The sequence below is a fragment of the Erinaceus europaeus genome, chromosome 21 (assembly GCF_950295315.1).
Source record: "Erinaceus europaeus chromosome 21, mEriEur2.1, whole genome shotgun sequence".
NCBI lineage: Eukaryota > Metazoa > Chordata > Mammalia > Eulipotyphla > Erinaceidae > Erinaceus > Erinaceus europaeus.
This window is the reverse complement of record NC_080182.1, coordinates 37,526,603-37,548,295: the sequence shown is the minus strand read 5'-3', so window position 1 is coordinate 37,548,295 and position 21,693 is coordinate 37,526,603. Positions and strand designations below refer to the sequence as shown.

The 21,693-nt window shown below is 45.0% G+C and overlaps 1 protein-coding gene and 1 long non-coding RNA gene across 6 annotated transcripts in view; one reads left to right on the top strand and one right to left on the bottom strand.

Moving 5' to 3' along the window:
• PLCL2 (phospholipase C like 2) overlaps nt 1-21,693 on the bottom strand; it is a 253,669-nt gene that overhangs the window by 112,594 nt on the left and 119,382 nt on the right. For all 5 annotated transcript variants that reach the window (XM_060180862.1, XM_060180866.1, XM_060180864.1 and 2 more), the window contains exons 2-3: nt 12,105-14,594; nt 9,872-10,075 (exon numbers count right to left, since the gene is read on the bottom strand). In XM_060180862.1, the coding sequence (XP_060036845.1) occupies nt 9,872-10,075; nt 12,105-14,594 (2,694 nt within the window). The remainder of the gene's footprint in view (nt 1-9,871; nt 10,076-12,104; nt 14,595-21,693) is intronic.
• Nucleotides 6,916-16,469, top strand: LOC132535319 (uncharacterized). Its single transcript, XR_009547116.1, has 3 exons — nt 6,916-7,187; nt 8,252-8,402; nt 15,648-16,469. It is a non-coding gene; the product is annotated as an uncharacterized LOC132535319 (long non-coding RNA).

Below are 21,693 nucleotides of genomic sequence, written 5' to 3'. Positions count from 1 at the left end.
TGAAATTTTAATTTTGTGAGATTTAAAAATTTTTTTAAAAAAATATTTATTTATTCCCTTTTGTTGTCCTTGTTGTTTTATTGTTGTAGTTATTATTGATGTCATTGTTCTTGGATAGGACAGAGAGAAATGGAGAGAGGAGGGGAAGACAGAGACGGGGAGAGAAAGACAGACACCTGCAGTCCTGCCTCACCGCCTGTGAAGCGACTCCCCTGCAGGTGGGAGGCCAGTGGTTTGAACCAGGATCCTTACGCTGGTCCCTTGCGCTTTGCGCCATGTGCGCTTAACCTGCTGCGCTACTGCCCGACTCCCAATTTGGTGTGATTTTTAACATGTTACAAACACACACACAGACACATATAAGTATATTTATATATTCCCAATTATCTAACATGTACATGTAAACACCAACCTGAGCTTGCAGAGCATATAAAACAGAGTGGCCAGGTCAGTTCCCATCCCCCATTCTAAGATGTCACATCATACATCATTTGATATTAAACACAAAATGCTCAGCAGAAAATAGCTTGATCTAATGCATGCACATTTTAGAAAAGAACATGAAAAGTTCAGTACAATTAGTATTTTAAAAATATAAATACAAGTTATCTATGCAGACAATGGAAAATTTTGGCTACTAAGAATTACAACACTGATTAAAGACTTTCACAGACTTCCAACAAAGAGTTTAATCTTAGGACATCACCTAAAAATTAGTCATTATACTCAAATAGTCATTTCTGTTCACAAAGATAATTTTCTTCTTTTGATTTTTCAAACGAGATAAGTCACTTAAATGCTATTATTATTTTGTACTATGTAACGACAGAAATGACAGTATGACTATCTCTTTTCAGTGGAGACAGTCATTAGAAAGAAAATCAGAGCTGTTCACAGTACTGCCAGAAGACACGTCTAGATTTCTTTAATTAAGTGAAGGAACCCGTATGTAAAACTTCCATATCAGAATCTGTAATATTTATCCCCTGAAGACTTGACTAATACTAAGTCTAGTAGGGCAATAAATGTGCTAAATTGCTTAACATGTGTTTCAATGCTAATTGGTAATTAAGCCAGTAGAGTTAAACTTAACTCTTAACACATCAGATCGTCCTCCCACATGTACTGTGAGAGTAATTTTCTTGTGGCTCAGAATTTAAAATGTCTTAAGTAAGAAAAGACTTTCAGACCATCATTAATGTGCTGTTTTTATACCGGATACATTTGGGTGGTGGTGAGCGAGATTTCTCATTGCTCCAGGGTGTTTGAGAGGACAGATAGCACTGGGTCACTCTGCAGCAATCTGGGAGAAAAATAAGCAAATTCCAATGCTTACTCTTGATAGTTTCGATGTCTACCGTAAGAGTGAAAAGCAGAAGCTGCTAACATACAACGATGAGAAAGGCCTCACACAGCCCCGTGAGACAGAGGTTCCTGTGCAGAAGGAAGTCCCTTCTGCAGCTCAGAGAGGCTGAGGGCAGCCCCCCCAATCTATGCAAAAGGAGAAATCAGAAATCCACAGACAGTATTGAATTGACATCTCTTGTGAACATGAGGTTAAATGTTAACATGTCAGCGAAATATAGGATTCAAAGGTTACCTTGTGCCATATGTTATTTGTAGAAATACATCTAGCTGGGAGAAAATGCACTACCTTGCTCAACAGACTGTGGAAAAATACCTTTAGCCCCCTTTCCCAGGCCATGACTAGTAACATAACTGACAGGAAAAGGTCAGAAATGAGTAGGTAGTACATCCGGTTGCCCAAGAAAAGATGCTAAAGGTGCCTCAGCAAGTGTCAGCCATGACTTTTGCTCTAAACCAATTCTGATTGGAAATTTTATGTGAGGCTATTCTAACAGTTCCTGTTTTATGGAATAGATTCCAGCCAAGTTATCCCCTTTTTCAGAGGGTCTTTTTGTAACAGAATAGTCAAAGAACATGGATGTTTCCATGAAAACAGGGGAATTCATCCTTGCATTTACAAACACACTGAAGTAGCAGTTCTACAGTGCTTCTGATGTAATTGCAACCTTCCCATCTCAACTCTAAACTGGACTTGCAGCACTGCTGGGTTTCTAAACAGAAAAGCACACACTGCTCTACATTACACAAGAATGCATGGCAGGAAGTCAGGTTCATTCCTGATGAGCAGAGGTTAGGATCTATTTGAGTCAGAAGTGACAGGGTGACCATAGAGCTTCCACACAGGGCCAGGTGGTGGCAGTCCCTGAAGAGCACACATTACCATACACAAGGACCCAGGTTCAAGTCCCTGCACCCCACCCGCAGGGGGTTAAGTTTTCATGAGCAGTGCTGAGGTGCTGGGAGTTTCTTTCCCTCTCTCTATTTCTCCATCTCAGTCAAAAAAAAAAAAAGAAAAAGAAAAAATGACCACCAAGAGTAGCAGACTCCTCGTGCAGGCACTGAGTCTCGGCAGCAACCCTGGTGGCAAAAAGAAATGTTTATTTCAAAAGATTCTATATGACATATATCATCACTCTCTTGACTTCCAAGCGTTCTAAACTCTAGTCTGAATATGAACAAAAATGGAGAATAATGTTAAAAACACTTCCCAATTAAACAGATCTTTAACAAAACAGTAAAAAGAAATGATACAGGTCCTGATGTCAAAGGACTGTAATTATGTGATGTGCACAAGCTGGCATATGAACATACAGGACACACACTTACATACATACACACACACACACACACACACACACACACACACAGAGTCATCAGAAATATGAAACTAGAATAAAGGGAGTTAACATAGATGCTATTTTAACTGTATCAGCAACAACAACTATAAAGCTTACCCCAACCAAAGAAGACCCCATTTCCTTAGCTGGAGAATCTTCTGAATACCAAGCATCCGGGCTAAGCAAGGCTCAGGGGTGCAGACCACCTCCCTACAGAATGAAGAGATAGCACCGGTTTCACACCTCTAACTCCCCGTTTGCTCCGGAATTGCCACCATTAACTTAAATGAGAAAAGGCTTCATCTGGGATCCTGGTGTTTCAGCGTGGGGCCCCAACCCGGAGAGCTCTGAGCTGCCAGTCTCGGGCATCTGAAAGTGTCCAGAGATGAAGGAGAGCACAGGCTTCTCTCTCCAAGGAGGCAGCACTGGCTCAGCCCCTCTGGGCCTACAGCTCACACTGGGGCATCATGGAGAGGCAGCTCTCCGTGGGTCTGAGTAAGAGTGAGCGGTAGGGCTCCCGCGGGGAGAAGCAGGTGGGATGCATGAGTGAGCTGCGCAGCACCAGCTCTGGGGAGTCATCTTCATCTTTCTGGATCTGAAAGGATTGGGAGTCACAGGCTGCATAAAGCCACAGGAATTATCACATACTGAAAGCCAACTAGGCTCTTTGTTTCTCTGATCGTTGTTTCTGTTTGAAGATATCCAAAATGAGGACGGTCACAAATCCATGGAACAAAGATCAACCTAAGATGTCAAGTTGACTCCGGATGCCATGAAAACTTCCTATCTTTTCAGGAGGGCTGGCTAACTGTTGGCAGTGCTGGTGTGCATTTCAATAGCAAATGAACAGATCCTGGAAAAGGCCAGCTGCCAGGAGCCTGCATGAGCTGCATGAGCTGCATGTCCCCCGTCCTCTCTTTCTTGGCAACTTCTAGGCTTACGACACACTCTGCGTCAACCCAAATACACCTAAGGGAGGCGACCTTTAAACATTCTCTGAGAAGAGTTAAATATATACATTTATTTATTTCACAAGAGCTAGAGAGAGGTCAGAGCAGCACTTTGGGATACGTGGTGCTGAGGATGCAACTCAGGACCTCAGGCTTGTGAGCCCAGAGCTCTGTGTCACACCACCTCCGGGGCCACCTACAGAGGATGCTTGTGACCTAGCGACGCCAGTCGCCTCTGTGCCTGTTTCTCTGGATGGTCACCACACCTTCCGACCACTCTAGCTCATCGTAACACACTTCCAGCTCAGCCTTCTAAATCCTTCCTCAAAGACCCAGGTCTCTTCCTGGGTGGTATTTCAGGAAGATCACCAAGAAATGTGGAAGCGAGAACTGAAATGGCCCCTGGCCCATGAGAGGTGCTGAGCAGTGATACAGCCCGAGTATGGGTTGGTGGAGGGAAGTGGGGAGGAGTGCTGAGCTATCTTTTCCCCCCATGTGTGTTACCATAATTTATGAATCCTGTTGCCCTGGGGGCTTTCCACTGATTCAAATAGCAAATTTCAGAACATGGGTGAAGAGCAGCTATCATACAAAAACAAAGGCATCTAGCAGGTGAAAAGTTACATTAGATTTCTATTGGGGTTCCCATCAAAACAAAAGACTTAAAAGCCGGGCTGTGTCAAGCAGTAGCTACTTTCTAAATTTTCTTAGCCTACAGTAAAACAACCCACAGACTATGAAGCTGCACCCACTAGGTGAAAGAGTCTGCCCTGTGCCTAGTGAGGCTGAATCAAAGCTGGAAAGAAAGGAACCACGGAGGTAAGACGGAGGTCCACCTCCAGCTTCCCGAGTAACTGCGAATGGGGTAAGGAAGCCCCCCACTGCCTGCACCAGCTTCGAGGTGCCGGACCGTGGTGAGGGAGACTGACTTCAGAAGAACACAGAGAGAAGGCGCCTGCACCAGGACGCTCGAGGCACAGCTCACCAGTTCACAGCGGAGTGGCACAGAGGGAAGGAGAGAAAGTCTAGGAGTCAGAGCGTTTTCACCTGAAAAGCTGAGTATTTCCGCTACAAACTACATTCATGTAAATTAGCACCAAGGGTGAGGTTTACAAGAGGGATAAAATTAGGAGCACCTACCTTCCCTCTAAGAGAGAGAGAGAGAGGAAAGCTCCATCTTCACCATCTGGGCTGAGTGTGAGGTCTGAATTTCCAACTCTGTACAAAGGTGAAGAGGTGCTGAGTGGAATGATGGCCATGGAAATGGAGAGAAAGCCAGCCGGCAGCACCGCCTCCTCCCAGCTGACATATTCAACCGGGATAAGAAAGCTAAACATTTCTTCACAGCTTCAAAATACTGCAAGTGCACGCCACGATGGGCCAGAACTAAGTGTGTCATACAGAGGGCGAGGACAGATGGGTTTGACTCTTTTGTTGTTGTTGTTGTTTTAATTTCCTACAGAGGTTCTTAACCTAAAGAGTTTCGTGTATAATTTAAGTAACTGCCTTTCACCAATACAGAAACATAAAAATCTCCAGTAAAGATGAGACTATGTTAAAAGTCAACTGAAGGGATCATATCAGTGGGAAAGTCCAGTGTCCACTACGCAGTGTGGCAGGGACACAAGCTGGCTCCTCGGGGTTGGCACAGGAAGACTACGGGAGTCAGAACTCCAGTGGCTTCGTTTTTATAAAAAATGCAGTAATGTTCTTTCGCACAAAGCACAGGCTCAGAGACAAGATCTCTTAACTTTTCTTGAGCTTTTAGGTTTCAAGTTTATATTTTATACATATCTCCTACTAGAATCAGTGATAATCTTCTGAGATATAAGCAGCCTTGCTTTATGTCAGAGGGAGTGAGGATCAATAGCAGACTGAGTACAGGTGATCTCTGCCCAGGCGGGGGCAGGGGGCAGACGCCTGTAATGATCAGGTGTGGTTTATCTTCGCCGCCTTAAGCACTGGCAGGAGACATACATCAAGCCAGTCCCCTGACACAAAGCAGAGTGTGCCTGAGGTGACCTGCCCAGTGTCCACAGGGGCGGCTAAAGGAGTAATTTTCCTTTCACATACTTTACTTACAGAAGCTGCTTTATCTAAGAAATATTAGACCAGTTTCTAGTTTTAACGTTCCCCAAACTACCCAAGCAGCTCATAGTTTTCCTCTTCCCCTCATCCCATACAGCTCTGACACCTGCCTTTCTGGGCGAGGGCCACTCTTCAAACGTATCACTTCCAGGACTCATGGAGGATCCACAAATAAGGCAAACCAGAATTTGGGCAGCTCTGAGAATCAGTTTGTTGGTGGCAATTACTGACATCACTAGGACAATATAGGACCCACAGGCAGGTTGACCAGACAACGTTCAAAAGCTAGTAAGAGATATAGAACTATACAGTGAAATTCTGCAATCCAGTAACATACTACTACTAACAAAGAAAATTAAAAAAATAGATAATGGGAGAATTACTGATAATTATATTTGCGTAACATCTGTACAAACAGGGCCTTTCCCAGAAAGACTGGGATGTGTGAAAATCCTCTCTCAGTCTCTATACTGGCTTATACATTCACATTTCTACCATCAGCTGCTTCTCTGCATTCGCTTCTTTTGCAAAGCAATTGTCACATTTCTTCTTCTCCTCCTTGCATGAGAGGTCAAAGCATCACCTTGCCGTTTATCATATTCTGTATGCTCTGTCTTTTTATTCTGCGCTATTGGAGATCAAACTCTAGGTCTCACACAAGCAGGACAGGAGCCGCTTCCCCAAATCTGCGTATTTTTGATAAACTTGTTATCTTGCAAGAGTTTAGGAAGTAAGAAGAGCTCACAATCTTTATAGTCTAAACGCAGGCTTGTAAACTCTTAGGAGGTACCCCGGCCCTGTCCTGAGCACAGGGCAGCCTTTTCGGTTGTGTAACTTGGCTGGACACAGGAGCTCTGGAGGATAGTTCTCAAGCTACTCTGGCTTCCTAGGAGTCTTCAAATTATAAATAGAAACTCAAACAAATAGTATCTTATTTCTAAGGTTACTTCTGGGTCAAGCTCAACATAGCATTACAAAAATAAGGAGTGACATTTAAAGTTACAGACTGCCTTAAGACCTCCCTTAGTAGATTCCCACCAAACTTTCTGCTTTTCTCTCTGCTAGCTTTAATGAACTGTCACCAGGTGAGAAACCACTGAGTCACAAAAAAATGGACTGTAAATAACATCACTGTAGCAGCATTATCAAATTACAATCATCTGAATTAGAGGCTAGTTATTTTATGGCTTAATTTCTGAGACAGAATTAAAATAAGACGCCACCAATAAAGCTAAGGGTATAAAGCAGCACAGCCATCTCAACAAGACATAATGAAACAGTGATTTCACAGTTTAAAAAAATTGAAACAGATGAAAGCATTCTATCATCCTGACAACACTATAAAGCAATCTGCAGACAGATCCATGCAGTAACTGTCTTACCGTCCACAGCCCAGCAAAAACAAAGGGAAGGGACCATGAGACGTGGAGTGACGGCTACACAGGTATTGTGAAGGGTGCTGTGAAGGCTGTTGGGTGGGTGAGTCTCTAACGCAGACCCCAAGCACCTAGCCTGTTCCATTTCTGATGCGGGCGGACACGCTAACTGGCACTAGGTCCTGGGGGCTTTGTCCAGTCTGTTCTGTTGTCCCCTGTTTGGGACACCACCACTCCATTCTCAGGAGGCTAATGTTAAAAGGCCATCATAAAGAAATGTCACTGAGCGGCATATTCCCAGAGGGAAAGGAGTATCAGAAGATCAACAGAAGGCTCTGAAACCCAACTCTTTCAGGACCTGGAGACAGAAGAGGAAAGAAGGCTGGGTACTGGAAGCAGTAATAGCTGTAGGCATGACTTGGAAAGGAAAAGAAGTCAGGACCATAGGAAGAATGGGCAAACAGACATAAACACAGATAGACAGAATAGCAATAACTGTCAACCCACATCTGTGACACTGGGAGAAAGAACTACTGTAGTTTCCAGTGGAGGGAAACAGGGACACAGAGCTCTGGTGGGGGAGCAATGTGCCATTACATATACCTTGTTACTTCCTAATTTTGTAAAGCGATTATTAAATCACCAAGGGGCCAGGTGGGGATGCATCTGGTTGAGCACATGTTACAAGGTACAAGCCCCTGGTCCCCACCCGCAGGGGTAAGCTTCATGAGTGGTGAAGCAGTGTTGCAGGTACCTACCTCTCCACCTCTCTCCTTCTCTAGAACCCCTTCCCTCTGGCTGTCTCTAACCAATAAATAAAGATAATTAAAAAAATTGAAAGATATTAAATCACTAATAATAATAATAATAAAAAGAAACCTTAAGGTGCTTGGAACTAACCAGGAAACTTGGGTCACAGCTTGAAACAATTTCCTTTCCCTTTTCCATTCAGCTCTACAGGACAGCTTCCTATGGCAGGTTTGACCTCCACTACCTTCTAGAAGTCGAGAGGTTCACCATGGGCAGGTGTCCTTTATCTCTGGCTCTTTGACCCCTTCAGTTTCCAGGCTGGTGCTGCCTTCAGTGTTTCAGATATCAATACATTTGGCCCTAACCTTCCTCTCCTCTGCAGTTTGCCTGTGGAATCCAGTGCTCCATCCACTGTGGCTCTTAGATGATCACGAACTCTTAAGTTATAAATAGCAGGAAAGCGGCATCTGTCACAACACATGGATGGCTACTGCAAAAGGAAACCAGGAAATAGCTCGGCACCACTTTCTAAGGTAATAAATCAGCACCGTTTTCAAAACATGGCATTCCTATAACTACACTGTCAGATCTTATTTAATCTGAAGGTTTGAGCCAGTCAGATCAACAAGGAAGAACAAGAATAAAATTACTCTAGAACTCTGGTTTTGAAAATACTATTCCACAATTGGGTCAATCTGTGAAACAGGGCAATACTCTTAGCTCTCTCTCTCTCTCTCTCAAAAATTCATCAGCAAATAAAAGGCCCTGAGAAGTCCTGTAGTAAAGACATCTGATCAATTTTGTCCAAGCCATTATTTCCCCCAAATGTCTGACCCAGGAACCTTCTCTCTCATGTGACACTTGCTAAGATCTGTAACTAACCAACAAGCCAAGGTTCCTCAACAGACAGCGTGGGAGATGCTGACATGCAGGGATTTTTCACTTCCCTCGACGGTATGAATCTCTGGACCGCAGTTTCCAGATCAATTTGTGCAGTAGTGAACAATCTCTGTTAAGGCTCCAGTGTCAACCCTGTTTTGTCTTTAACTACAGCAGGAGATCTATCAGAAGTACCTTGTGCTCTTACTGAGTGTGTTCGGTGAGAAGGTATCTGGTGAGGTGCTTTTCTGAGCACAAACACAGTGAGGGTGGACAGCTTGTCCCCTCTTGGGGGGGGGGAGAGTGCCCCACACCCTGAACATGACAGGCAGACAGTAACCGCCCTGCTCACAGCCAGCTCCAACAGCTTCAACTGCACTGAGAGCTTCAAGAAGGGCCTGTTCCTCCACCAAACTCTTTCCTCTGGTTGCAACAGATCAGAAAAGACATGAAAAGCAACACAGTGAAGAAAATGCAAGCTAAACCTTATATGCAAAGGCACAGTGTTCGGTGTCCGGAGGACACTTTCATTAGGGTCAAGCTGAGTGTAATGACAGGTGTCTCTGAGCAGCTGGTGCAAGGAGGGAAAAGGACTCCCCATGTCTACAAAGCCTCTGCCCCTTATGGGACTGAAACAAAAAAACAACACTTTGTCAAAAATATATATATTTTTTACCTTTATCAGCTCAAAAAAGGAAAACAAAACAAATGAGGAAATTAAGTTGCCTCCGGGAGGGATAATAAACCATCACTATGTGTGTGTAGAAAACAGAATCTTTTAGAAACAATTCTGACATGGCTCTCGAAAAATCAAACGTGACTTAATCTAATGGAGACAAGTGTCTTCCAATACTGCTTTCTAAAACAGCAAAAACAGAATACTCAGTTCAAATCGTGGCTTGCTGGGAACACCGTGATGCATTTTTACAGAGGAGAGCATGTCATGACTTTTCTGAGAATCCAATACAACAAGATCAGGGGAATGTGTTTTGTCTGTTTGTTTTCAACATGAGGGAAATGAAGCATGAAAAGACATCCTGGCAAGTGTATTTGAGTATTTCCAGGATCCTACTGTCCTAAGATACTTCTGCGAGGCTCCATCAAAGCACAAAGGACGGCTCACCGTATTGTAAGTTGTCACGATCCTCTTCAGAACCTCGGGCACGATTCCCTGTAACTCCATCGTGGGATACGGCTCGCTGAGATTCAGGACCACAAGGGGGCTGTTGTCAGGCCCCAGAAAGCGAGGGGACACCGCTAACATGCACTGCATGAGGTTGGCCACAGAGGAGAGGCCGCACAGCTCCTTGAATGACACCACTGCATTCTGTTAGCACGGAGAGAAAGGGGGCGCTGTGTTACTAACCAGGCGCTTTGCTTTCTCAAGGACATTACACTCGATATGCTCGATTATATGTTAACTGCCTGCTAACGAGCTACAGAGATGCTGAGACCAGATTGGCCAATAGGTTAGCTTATCCTGGGAAAAACGGTTATTTTCCAGAATAAATACTGTTGTAGACAATTGTAGGACCAATTTATCAGAAGTATAGAAAATGCAAATAGGTTAAATTCTTCCTAAGGTCAAAACCTCTTTTGAAATCAAAGTTCATAGCTGTGGTAATACTGATCTGCCATTAGGAGCAAACAGAAAGAACAGCTTCTGCATTAAGACATCAGGTTTAAAGGGAGTAGCAAATATGCCAGCCAGCAGGCCAGAAAGGCCTATCTGTGAGGGTGAAACTCGACTCCCTCCCTCACACCTGTTAATGGCAGCTGGTTCCAGATCTGTCTAAAGGCACTTCGAAGATGCTGCAGTACACTGGGGAGTTTTACACAGAGGGAGACTTGGCCACTCATAACCTCCGCCTAGTAGTGCCCCCACTCATCTCAATACCCCTTCCTCTTTTTTAATTACCAGAACCATGCCATGAAGACACCCATTAGCAGCATTCTTTCAGCACTCAGTGGTACTGGTGCATTTATCAAACATTTTATCAAACCCATCTTTAGTCCTGTCAGTAGGCCCTATGTGTGGGCAAGGAGAAAGCATCTTAGCTACAGTGTTTGTTATTTGTCTAAGGCCACAAAGCCAAGTACACAGCGAGGGAGGTCATAGAGCACGTCTTTCAAGTCTGAGGCCCCAGGTTGGATCCTGGACACTGCCTATGTCAGGGTGGTGCTCTGGTCTCCGCCTCTCATAAAAACAAACAAACAAATAAATAAATCTTTTTTAAAAAGCTAAGATTCCAGACACACTGGGGTCTTGATGTGGGATGAGCAATGCAGCCAGAGGGGAGGGACCCAGGCAGACCCTCCAGGTTCTGTGCTTTCTGCTTTCATGTACTCTGCTTATAGAGGGGAGCAGGATTTCAGCTTCAAGTACAAACATGTTTCTTATTAATGTCACTTTGGACATGGACATCACACTGTGGTCACTTTGTTCCAAGTTCCCTGAACACTGACCGGATCTAACCCCATATCTCACGGTGCCGGCTACAGCAAGTCATTCTATTATGCCTCTTTCTTTGGTTTGCTTCAAGGAAGTCAGTCTGTGTTTGTAGTTACCTGCCTATTCATCTTCTTACTGTCCCCCTGCCCACAGCTAAGGTACAAGCCCTCAGAAGGCAGGCTGTCTGTCTGTAGGTGCATTCTCTTGACGTAGCCTTTGACCTCTGTTGGGTTCAGTGTACACACGTGCCTCTGGACAGGGCTGGAACCCAGTGGATCCCCATGGGCGTTGTGGCAGACACGCAATGGCAGCCTCACGGCGGAGGGACAGTAGGCTTGGTCAGAGCTGAGGTTCTTGCAGGTTATTTGCATCCTCAGAAATGGGGGTGGTCCTTTCATATTTCTGATAGTAATTTTACTATGAAAGAAAGAAAACACGGGGGCCGGGTGGTGGCGTGCATGGTTACAGTGGACAAGGACCCGGTTCAAGCCCCACCTCCACTTGCAGGAGGAAAGCTTCCCAAGTGGTGAAGCAGTGCTGCCAAGCGTCTCTCTGTCTCTCTCCCTCTTTTCTCAATTTCTGGCTGTCTCTAGCAAATAAATAAAGATAGAAAAGGAGGGAAGAGAGAAAGAAAATGAGAGTTTTCTATTATGGTAAGTCCTTTTGTTATTAACAGGCGAGCCAATTAACAATCAGTAGATGGGTAACATATGTTGAATGTCCTGAGTCTGCTGGCACTTTCGCGCATGCGCGCGCGCGCGCGCGCGCGCGCGCGTGCGTGTGTGTGTGTGTGTGTGTGTGTGTGTGTGTGTGTGTGTGTGTCCTTAAGCCTCGTGCTATGTGCGCTTAACCCAGTGCGCTACGCCTGGCTGCCCCCAGTGGACACTGTAACAACAGCCAGTACCTGCATGTTCTCTCGTAGATCAGTGGCATCCCGTATAGGGGGCTGAGCGTTCTTAAAAACCTCATCCACGGTTTTAATCCACAACGTTCTCAAAGATGCATATTCCCTGGATTTCTTCCCTTTCCTCACAGACAGGCCCCTCTTATGAGGTTTCCCGCCTCCTCGTCTGTTAGTGATGGCCACGTGGACAAACAAGGAGGCATGTGCTAGGACCTCTCCCGTCAGGGACTGCAGGGGGACATGTCGGTACCCGGTCTGTAAACACTCAAAGGGGATGGTGTACTGCCCGATAAACTCGTCCCCAATGTAGTCATCATCCAGCACGACAAAGCGCACCATGGCCAGCTCGGGAAGGTTGATCTGAAACTCAAAGCTCTCATCAAAGATAGGGGTGTCTCCGTTCTGGCACACGGTTTTTGTCCTTTGTTCAGCACAGTCAGCAGGGATCCCGTGGATTTCCACATAGACATAGGGGTCCACCACATCGCCTTTGGCACCGGACCCTTTGGGCTTGGGGAAGTTCTGCCCACTGATGATTTTGATATGAAGAAGCTGAGGCGAGACGCCCGGGACAGAGTCTTTCGTGTTGGCACTGAAAAAGGAGACCTCCTCCCTCATGATGGCTGGCCGGAGGACGTAGCCACAGTTCCCGTTCTGACGGAACCAGCCGATGTTCAGGTCCATCATCAGGCCTGGAGTCTGGAAGTTCATGGCTACGATTTGGCAACCACATTTCCAAAAATCTTGAGGGTTCATGTTACTGGAGTCAATTCTCATTGGACTCGGGAAGACCCTGGCCAGAAAACGTTTGTTGTAATTTACAAAGTCCCCTGGGTTTTCATTGGCGTATTTGCTGGCCAGCACTTCATTGAAAGAGCAGACCTCCCAGTACTTCTGAACCTGAAATGACACTTGAAATTCTTTGAACTGAACTGACTTGCAGATGCTCACCAGTTCGGACAGCTCCTTGCAGAGCTGAAATCGCCTCACGGGCACATTGTTGGGTGGCTGCTCCGCACTCTCTCTCCCCATCCTCTGAGACATTTCTGCTCCTTCGTCTTCATCCGTGACATCTCCTTCTCCTCCAGAGCAACTGGAGGACAGTTTCTTTGCTTTAATAAGTATCTTCCCTTTCAGGACATCTGGGGATGGCAGGTAAGACTCTTCCACATTGGGTGATGTTGTATAGAGCTTGTCTCCTAAGATTTTCTTCATGTGTTGAACCATCACCTTCTGCTGTTTAATAGAACAGTGGTTTTCCAAACACAGGATGAGGGGATACTCTGAGGCGAAGAACGCATACTTGTTAATAACATCAATGACACTGCGGAAGACAATCTGAGAGGTCATGGTGTGGCCTGTATAGATGACGGGCTCATTATCTGGCCCATCCCATACATCTAGCTCAACACTCCGGCAACCCATTTTAAGGGCTCGAATGTAGCCTGTGATATCCGAGGGCCCTCGGAACTGATCCTCTATTAAGTACGTGTTGTGAGATGAGTTTATAAAGTAATGTGACAGAGGCTGCTTCATGTCCTGACAGACCTTCTTATGCTCCGGATCAAAGATGTAACACTCAGGTGACATAAGGTAATTAGTGAACCCATCTATGGAGAGACAGCCTTTTTCCTGACCCTCTGTGGATGGCTCATATTGGTGAATGATCTCAAGGCTTATTTCCTCATTAATATGTGCCACACCCTGCTCAGCTTCAAGAAACATCATAAGGTCCTTGGTGTCAAGGTATTCTTTATTGCTTGAAAACTGCACTAAAAGGAAGTAAATTTCAGGTCTCGTACAAAGCTCATGGAAAACTTCAACAAACTCCTCCTTTGTGACATCAGTGCCAGCTTTGTCCTTGGATTTGTGCAGTTCTTTGAACTTGAGCTCGATTTTGCTGATTTTTAAACCAGGGTTGAGGTTTCTGATACTCTGCACAGCATTGCACAGAGTTACATGTCCAAGATTATCTACATCGATCTCACTAAACAGTTGTGAAACCCAAGAAGTCCTCATGTTGTCTTGACTGCTTTCTAACATATCAAGGGTATGTTTCCCATAAGAAATTAGGTACCGCAGTCCCGTAACCCAGATGTTGGCAACATCTGCAGAGTTGGCAACCAAATCGAGTGACTCATAATTCTCCCCGTAGATGACTGAAAACGCACAGTCTTCAGATATCTGGTCAGAAATGCCATTGCTGCGGAATATGTCTGTGTTTTTGCCTGTTCTCACTTCCTTGATGGATTTGATGTCAATCTTGGCTTTCTCAGAATCTTTCTTCGATGGTTCCCACCTCAGGCTCTGCATGTCAGCATCCAGCAAAAAATACCTGTGGTAGATTCTAGAGTTGGAGCGAAGCTTTTTGAGTTCTGAGCCCTCAACCATGGAGTTGATGCAATCACTCGCTCTGCTGATCTTCTTCTCTGTCGGCATGCTGCTGAATGAGACGGTCTTTTTCCGCTCTCTTTTCTGTTTTGTACCATCCTAGGAAGAAAAAGCAAACAGTGCATTAGGATGACATCAACAAGTGTTTTTCACATTCAAGATCAGAAACAAAAATTCAATTCCTCTGGGGATAAAAACAAAAAAAAATCATACTATTTATTAGGTTTTCCTATTCCATATCCTAAAGTTTAGAAGCGGCCTTGCTGTTCACAGATATAAACAGATTAAGAAGTCGTGTGTGAATAACTGCAATCCATGGACATTGAGAAACACAATTTCAGGAGATAGTATAATGGTTGTGCAAAAGACTCTGATGTCTTAGGCTTCCAAGTCCCACCAGGTTCAATCCTCAGCACCACCCTACGCCAGAGAGGTTAGCAATGAATGTTTCAGTAAAGCAAAAACACAATTTCAGTAACACAGAATAAAATACTGGACAGACAGGTGGCCACATATTTTGTAGTGTGCAAAGAAAAATGAAAGTGCAGAATGATTTGCCCCTCAATCACTAAGGATTTCAAGAAGATGAAGGCAGATCATTAAGTGCAGGACTCTTCTGAATCAGTTCACAACCACATCTAGTCACAGGCTGACTACCTGATCTAGCCTGCAAATATACATGCGATGAATCATTTCCTGGTAAAGGTCGTTCCTGTTTATAGGACGACAGCCCCTAAGCTAACTAACTCTATGTGCATCTGCACTCAGGCAGCAGGCTCTGCTGGTACACACACACACTGAGCATCAGTGCTTCCCAAAGGGCCATCCCACTGGATACTGTTCTTAAACCAGTTGGTTTCCCTGAATCATAGATTCTTAGACTCATGGCATCAGATCTCTATGGGGTGGTGCCCAGAAATCTGTATTTTATGAAGGACTGTAGGCGATGGGGATGTACACTAACATCTGGAAACCACTTGACCTCACTAAGGCGTCTGTGATATTCTGCAAACTATGCCTATCAAGTCATCTGGAACTGCTAAGTACGAACCATTCAAACAGGTATTCAGTGAGCAGACAGCAAATGACTAGCAGAAACGAGATGAGCCAAGGTTTGGCCTATTTCACGCAGATCTGGTTTTTCTCTTGCAGTGGTACCAAGTCTGAGAGAGATGCCAACATTATCGTGAAGGTGCTGTTAAAAGCCTAGACTTTTACTTAAAGCCTACAACGTACCATGTCCCAGACTAGTAGTCACAGTACTGTTGCCCAAGTCCATCTAATGTGCTAGCAGACATAAGGCTGCTGTTAAAAGCTCCGGATAGCTTCCCTTTCGAGAGAAACCTGCAGCGCCAGCAACGCACTCATGGGCTTTCCTGAATCACCTAACAGGTGCAACCCTCGACTGATGCCTTCGTTTTGTAAATGCTCAAATGACCTACAACACTGCTCCCAATTTTAACTTACAACGTGCTATTGCCTACAGGCGGTATACAATTATGTGACAAATTCTGAGTGACTCATTATACACAGGGAAGGCAATGGGGGTGGAGGCTATTTAACTTTCACGGCATTAAAGAAAACAGTGCAGAAATATTATAGCCAGGCAGTTTTGATTTTCCTCCTCTGGAAAGCATCTATGCTCCACTAAATCTCTACATTTTAAAGTGATTATGCTATTTTCTGCCTGAAATTTAAAACCACTTTTACTTATTGACTGCCTGTATTTCCAAAAGTAATTTACAGAAAGCAATTAAACTTAAACTTTAAATCATATAGGCTTCACTCCCTTTAAAGTTTCCAAATGAACCATAAGGGTATTTGTGATCTGAATGCCACAATAAAACACAAAAGTCACAGGGCAGAGTAATTCTTTACACCTGTACCTTCCAAATAAGAAAGTACAGAACACATTAAAAGCAGTGATTCTGTGCATAAGTTACATTGTATTATGGCTGTTTTAAATCCCTAAAGCAGACTGTAGTCTATCTATTTAAGCAAGTGGCATAAAATTAAATTTGTAATTGGCCATGCATAAGTGCATGAAAAATGTACAAATGCCCTATTTTTCAGACTGAAGGTTGTTATCTTTAAAAGGACACACTTAGCTTAACAAAGACAACATACTGAACAAGTAAGGACACTTTATAGCCTTGATAAATGGTACCTGCAGGGTGCCCAGGGAAAATGGCATCACAAAGATGTGGCTATCTACCTATCATCTATCTATAACATTTCCTCAACATTACCATCTTTTAGTCTGTCATTTAAACATATCAATAGTCTACCCCAACTTCCTAGTCTAGTACAAATGAAACACTTCAGATTCACGGCTTTCTGCTATTAAGAGAGACCGCAGAGTCAGGTAATAAGGATAAGTAATAAGGATAAGTATACCTCATCACATACCCAGTGGGAGAGGCAGATGCTTAAACCCTGTATTTGTAGCTCTGAAACACTGCCTTGGCTTTCACAAGGCAGCTCAGGCTTCCACAGGCGACTTCTGACCATCAGCGGCACACACGAGCTTGCTGGTCACTCGAACACAGCTGCTGTAATGACAGCAGGAACTTGCTTCGCCACAGATTTCTGTCACTTTCCCCCTCTATCTGCTGTTGCTTACAACCATCCTGTCCTGTCCTTAGCACATATAAGTCACAATGAAAAAGTCTGTTTCCTCTTCCTAGCCGACAAAGCTGTTAGACCATCAGTAGAGAAGCGTGTTTGCCTAGAGACCAGAGAGGAGAAGGCCTGTGAGCGTGGACCACATGGCTGAAGGGGTGGGGTGGGGGGGGGTGGGTGTGCAAGGAAGCTGGTCCTCTGCCGGCAAAGTGAAAGGCTGACAAAGGCAACTGTGTGGGAGGGAAGGAGCACTGAGGCTCCAAGCAGGAAGGAGATCCAGGCCCCCCATCTGCCTGGCCCCTGGACTCTTTACCCCACTCCAGCCCACTCCCACCTGGTTCTCACTCTCGAAGCCCAGCAGAGATGGACTACGTGCACCGGCAAAGCAGCGGGTCAGTGGCACAGGTGGGAATCAGTTTTCCAAGTTGCCCAGACTTAACTTGCTTAGATTTGGCAGTGAAACATAATGGAGCTTTATGTCCTACACTTACAGGGTTATTTATTTATTTTTAACTAAAAGGAAACTAAATGTATATCGTTTACATGGGCTCACAGCCTTAAAACAGGAAAAAAGAATGCTAGCTTATACTGAGACGAAGATGTTTCAAAGTACTTTTAATATGTTTTAAGCATTTATTCATTTTACCATAGCTTTTCATGCCTCAGGAATGAAACCCTCTTTGCATCACCATTATGCTATGCTGGGGAATTACACCGATGCAGTCTTTGCCACTTCCTGCGATATTCTCAAGTGCCTTTCCCAACCAATCCTGTCCCGACACGTCACTCCTGGCTGTTGCCCTATGAAAAGCCCTCCTACTTCTGCCCCCCCCCCCCCGGTTTTTTACCTGGGGGACGGAAGGGTGCTGCAGGTAGCGCAGGTAGCGGGGATGGCCATTTTTGGCTAGCTCCACGTGGCCCGAATCACTGCACTGGGACCCAACCCTGAGGGGCCCGTGCGAATAAAGGGTTGTGTTCCCTCTTCTCTTGGATTTTATCTCCTCTGCGTCCTGCCGCCGCAAAGCGACCATGCTATGTCCCCAGCCCCAAAGTATTTTTTAGAATAGTATCAAGGAGGCTCCAAGCTGCCTACTGGACTAGCAGTACTCATCACCCATTGTGTCCCAGTAGTAAACGCAGCAAAACATAAGCATGGTCCCCTGGTGCACTTGGTACTCATCAGCACCTACTGACATCACGGAAAAAACGGAAGCCAAAATAAATGTCCAGGTTGGAGGGAGACCAGCTTCCAAAAGAACCAACCTCCATATCAACTCTTGAGATTCGGAGTTCTAAAAAATAAAAATTATAAAATTTAGATCTGGTAGGGATTCCTTTACTCATTTAAATGCCACTTATTTATAAAAGAACAAACTGGTGCATGGAGTGACTTCTGAGCATAGCAGCAAACTAGTAAGGAACTAAGAAAACCTTTCTGCACCACAGCAAATCCGAGAAACGGCAAGTGTTTGGAGCTGAGTGACACGTGCCCCCTTAGAGTGCACGTGTCACTGTGCACACGGGTCTGAGTCCAGGCCCTGGCCCCCACATGCAGGAAGGAAGCAGTGCTGTAGGTGTCTCTCTATCTACCTCTCTCTCTGTGTCTCTCATTCTCTATTAAAAAATGACCACCAGAACTGGTGAGGGTGTATAAGCAACAAGTCCTAGTGATAACCCTGGTGGCAAAAAAGAAAAAAAAATTACAGAAGTTTTATCTAGCACGAAAGATGGAAATAGGCATACTGAGTCCTGGGAAAAGCGTACACACACACACACACACACACACACACACACACACACACACACACTCCTCCTCCTCCTCCTCCTATTTTATTTAGTGGAAGGCTTCTACTACCTTTTGGCCACTGAAATGACCACCTGGGATAGTTAAGATGCAGTAGCTATTTCATGAGCAGGCATGAGGCACTGCCTAAGCTCTTGTCCTGAAATGAGGTGACAAATAGGCACGTCCCATGTCCCATTTCTCCTGCTGGCAGCAAAGTGCTTGGAGGGGAACAAGGGCTCTAGGTCATTCTGAAGAGGAAATCACCCTGAGTCTGGCCTCAGCGCACATGGACTGATGTGGGGACGAGAATCAGTGCCTGTGTCTTACTGCGTTTCTCTTGTACTTCAGAAGTGATTTGTTTCTACTTGCTGTTTGGTTATTTTGAATAAACATCATGAAACACGAGAAGTTAATATTCAGATTTGATACTTGGGCATAAAAGCAGTGAAGGGATTCTGCTGTGGGGTTTGGGGCGGGGGGGGGCAGAGGAGGTCTAGGGGTGTGTGGTGTGAAAGCCAAGCACCTTTTATCCTCTGGGCTCATTCTGATCCAAAGCTGCTTAATTTGATTCATAAGTAACTTGAAAGAGTGGTATGAAATTTTTCATTTATCCAGGTGGGTTTAGGATTAAAGAAAGCTGAGAAACACTGGGCTAAGGAAATTTCCATCCTGAACAAAACAAAACCAAGCCCCCCAGAAACATCTAGAGGCCCATGAAATGAGCACGGCAAGGCCTGACCTCTCTCCAGTTCAGTGACAGTAACTCTTCACAGAAGGCATAAGTCATGCAGGGCACCTCAGGGTTACTTTGCAAGGCTTCTCACACATCTTTACAACTTTGATGTACTCTCTAAGATAAAGGAAGAAAAAAGATTGGGGGGGGAGGGAGAGAAGCCTGGTGTTTCTGAAGGTCACTTTATAAAATAAAATGAATTGAGAAAAAGGGAAAAATAAAGCAAAGAAAAGCTATGTTTGGCCAAATGCTGCATTCCATTCACAGGGACAAGCCCTTGGTTATACAAATTGCTCTGGCCCTGGATGCCCCTTCTCTCTATCCTCTTCTCCCACTCCATGGGACTCCAAGAGCACTCCAGGACCAAGTCGGGCAACAAATCTAAGAGGATACAGGTGTGCCAGTGACTAGGGAAGCTACCAGAGACCTGGGAGTCTGGAATCAGAGGCAAGTGCTAGTCAGAGGCTGGTTAGAATGCACAATGTCAGAAGAGAACCTCACTCCTCCCCTAACAAGGCAGAGCCAGACTGTGTCTCTTATAGCCATCAGAGAACTTGAGTCATGACCACTGACTTCTAGAATGACAAGTCCCTCCAAGGAGAGAGAACACAGAAACTATTTCACACCTGACAGTGCATGGGAGGGACACCATGGAAGTCGGTTGCAATGAAAAATGAGAAATCATCTAAAATGTGAAGGGATCCTCCAAGGTCAAGTGTAGGCTAGTGGAGACGTATAGAGCAGAGCTGAACGTATGAGACATGAGTTGGCACCCATTTCTAAACCTTCTACACAGCATGCTTGAGAAGGCCTGGGGCCACATAGCAGGAGACAGGGTTCCTTTCCAGTGGTGCAGGCTTGCATCTGGTGGCAGCTCTCTCTGGGAGACAGCACAGAACTCCGCCTACCTCCCAACACCCTCTCTTCAGAACAGAAGCCTAAAGCCACTTGGGGAAATGTACTAAGCCCTCTTACACCCGGGGCTACTGAAAGAATGGTGGAAACAAAGGCTTGTAGAACCTCCTGGATTCAGAGATCTGCACCAAAAAAACCAAGAACATTATCACTCCGACAGTAGAAGAAAACTGCTGCCCAATCACACCACAGACAGGGACACAAAGCTGGCTGACTGGGGGAGCAGGGCAAGAAATCTGAGACAGCCTCACTCCTGGATCCCAAGGACATAGAGCAAAAAGACTGAAAATCCTTCCTAAGTCCACGAAAAACCGAGCAGCAAGAAGCAGGCACTCTAACCAGGAGACAGAGAGGGAGCATGAAAACAGACTCCTCTGTGACTCAGGAATTTGCATAAGGAAGCTGAGGGCCCACTGGGACTCTCAGCCCTATCTACACACTCCCACTGTACGCGGGCTCACTGGCCGAGGGATGTGAAGCCAGAGGTACAGTGAGGGGAACAAAGGCAACTGAAAGCACAAGTTCAGCTCATTCACTGACTTGTGCGAGGTGTGGTTCACTGCACCTAATCGAAGGACTCTGGGGACGGAGGGGAAGGGACAGAGTCCAGAGGGTACAGGGGTGCTGTTGCGTGATGGTGGGAAGGGCCCCACGCTGGGGGTGAGAGTGGTCTGCTACATCTAGGATGAGGAGACAATCTCTGTACCCATTTATTAATAACTGTACTGTAAACCATAGCCCTCCAGTAAAATGATAAAATCACTCTGATGGAAATATTATGTTAAAATATCAAATAAACCTTTTTTCAAAGAAAAAAAACCAGTGGGTGCAAAGGTCGTCAAGGGAGATAGATATTGGCTAAACTACACCAGGAGACAACAGAGTAAAACAAAACAAAGCAATGAATTTAAGTGCTGTTCTAACAGGTTAAGTCCTAGCAGTGGAAGAGAGAAAGAAATATGTGGCAGAAGCAATCTTTAAAGAAATAATGTCTTCAGATTTTCTAAAATTAGACTCAAGAAATTAAAAGAGGATCACTCATAAAATATGCCTAGAAACACCTAGATGGGGCATAGTCAAATAGCTGATAAACAAATACAGGAAAAAAAAAATCTTTAAGGACACTACAGTGGATTACAGGT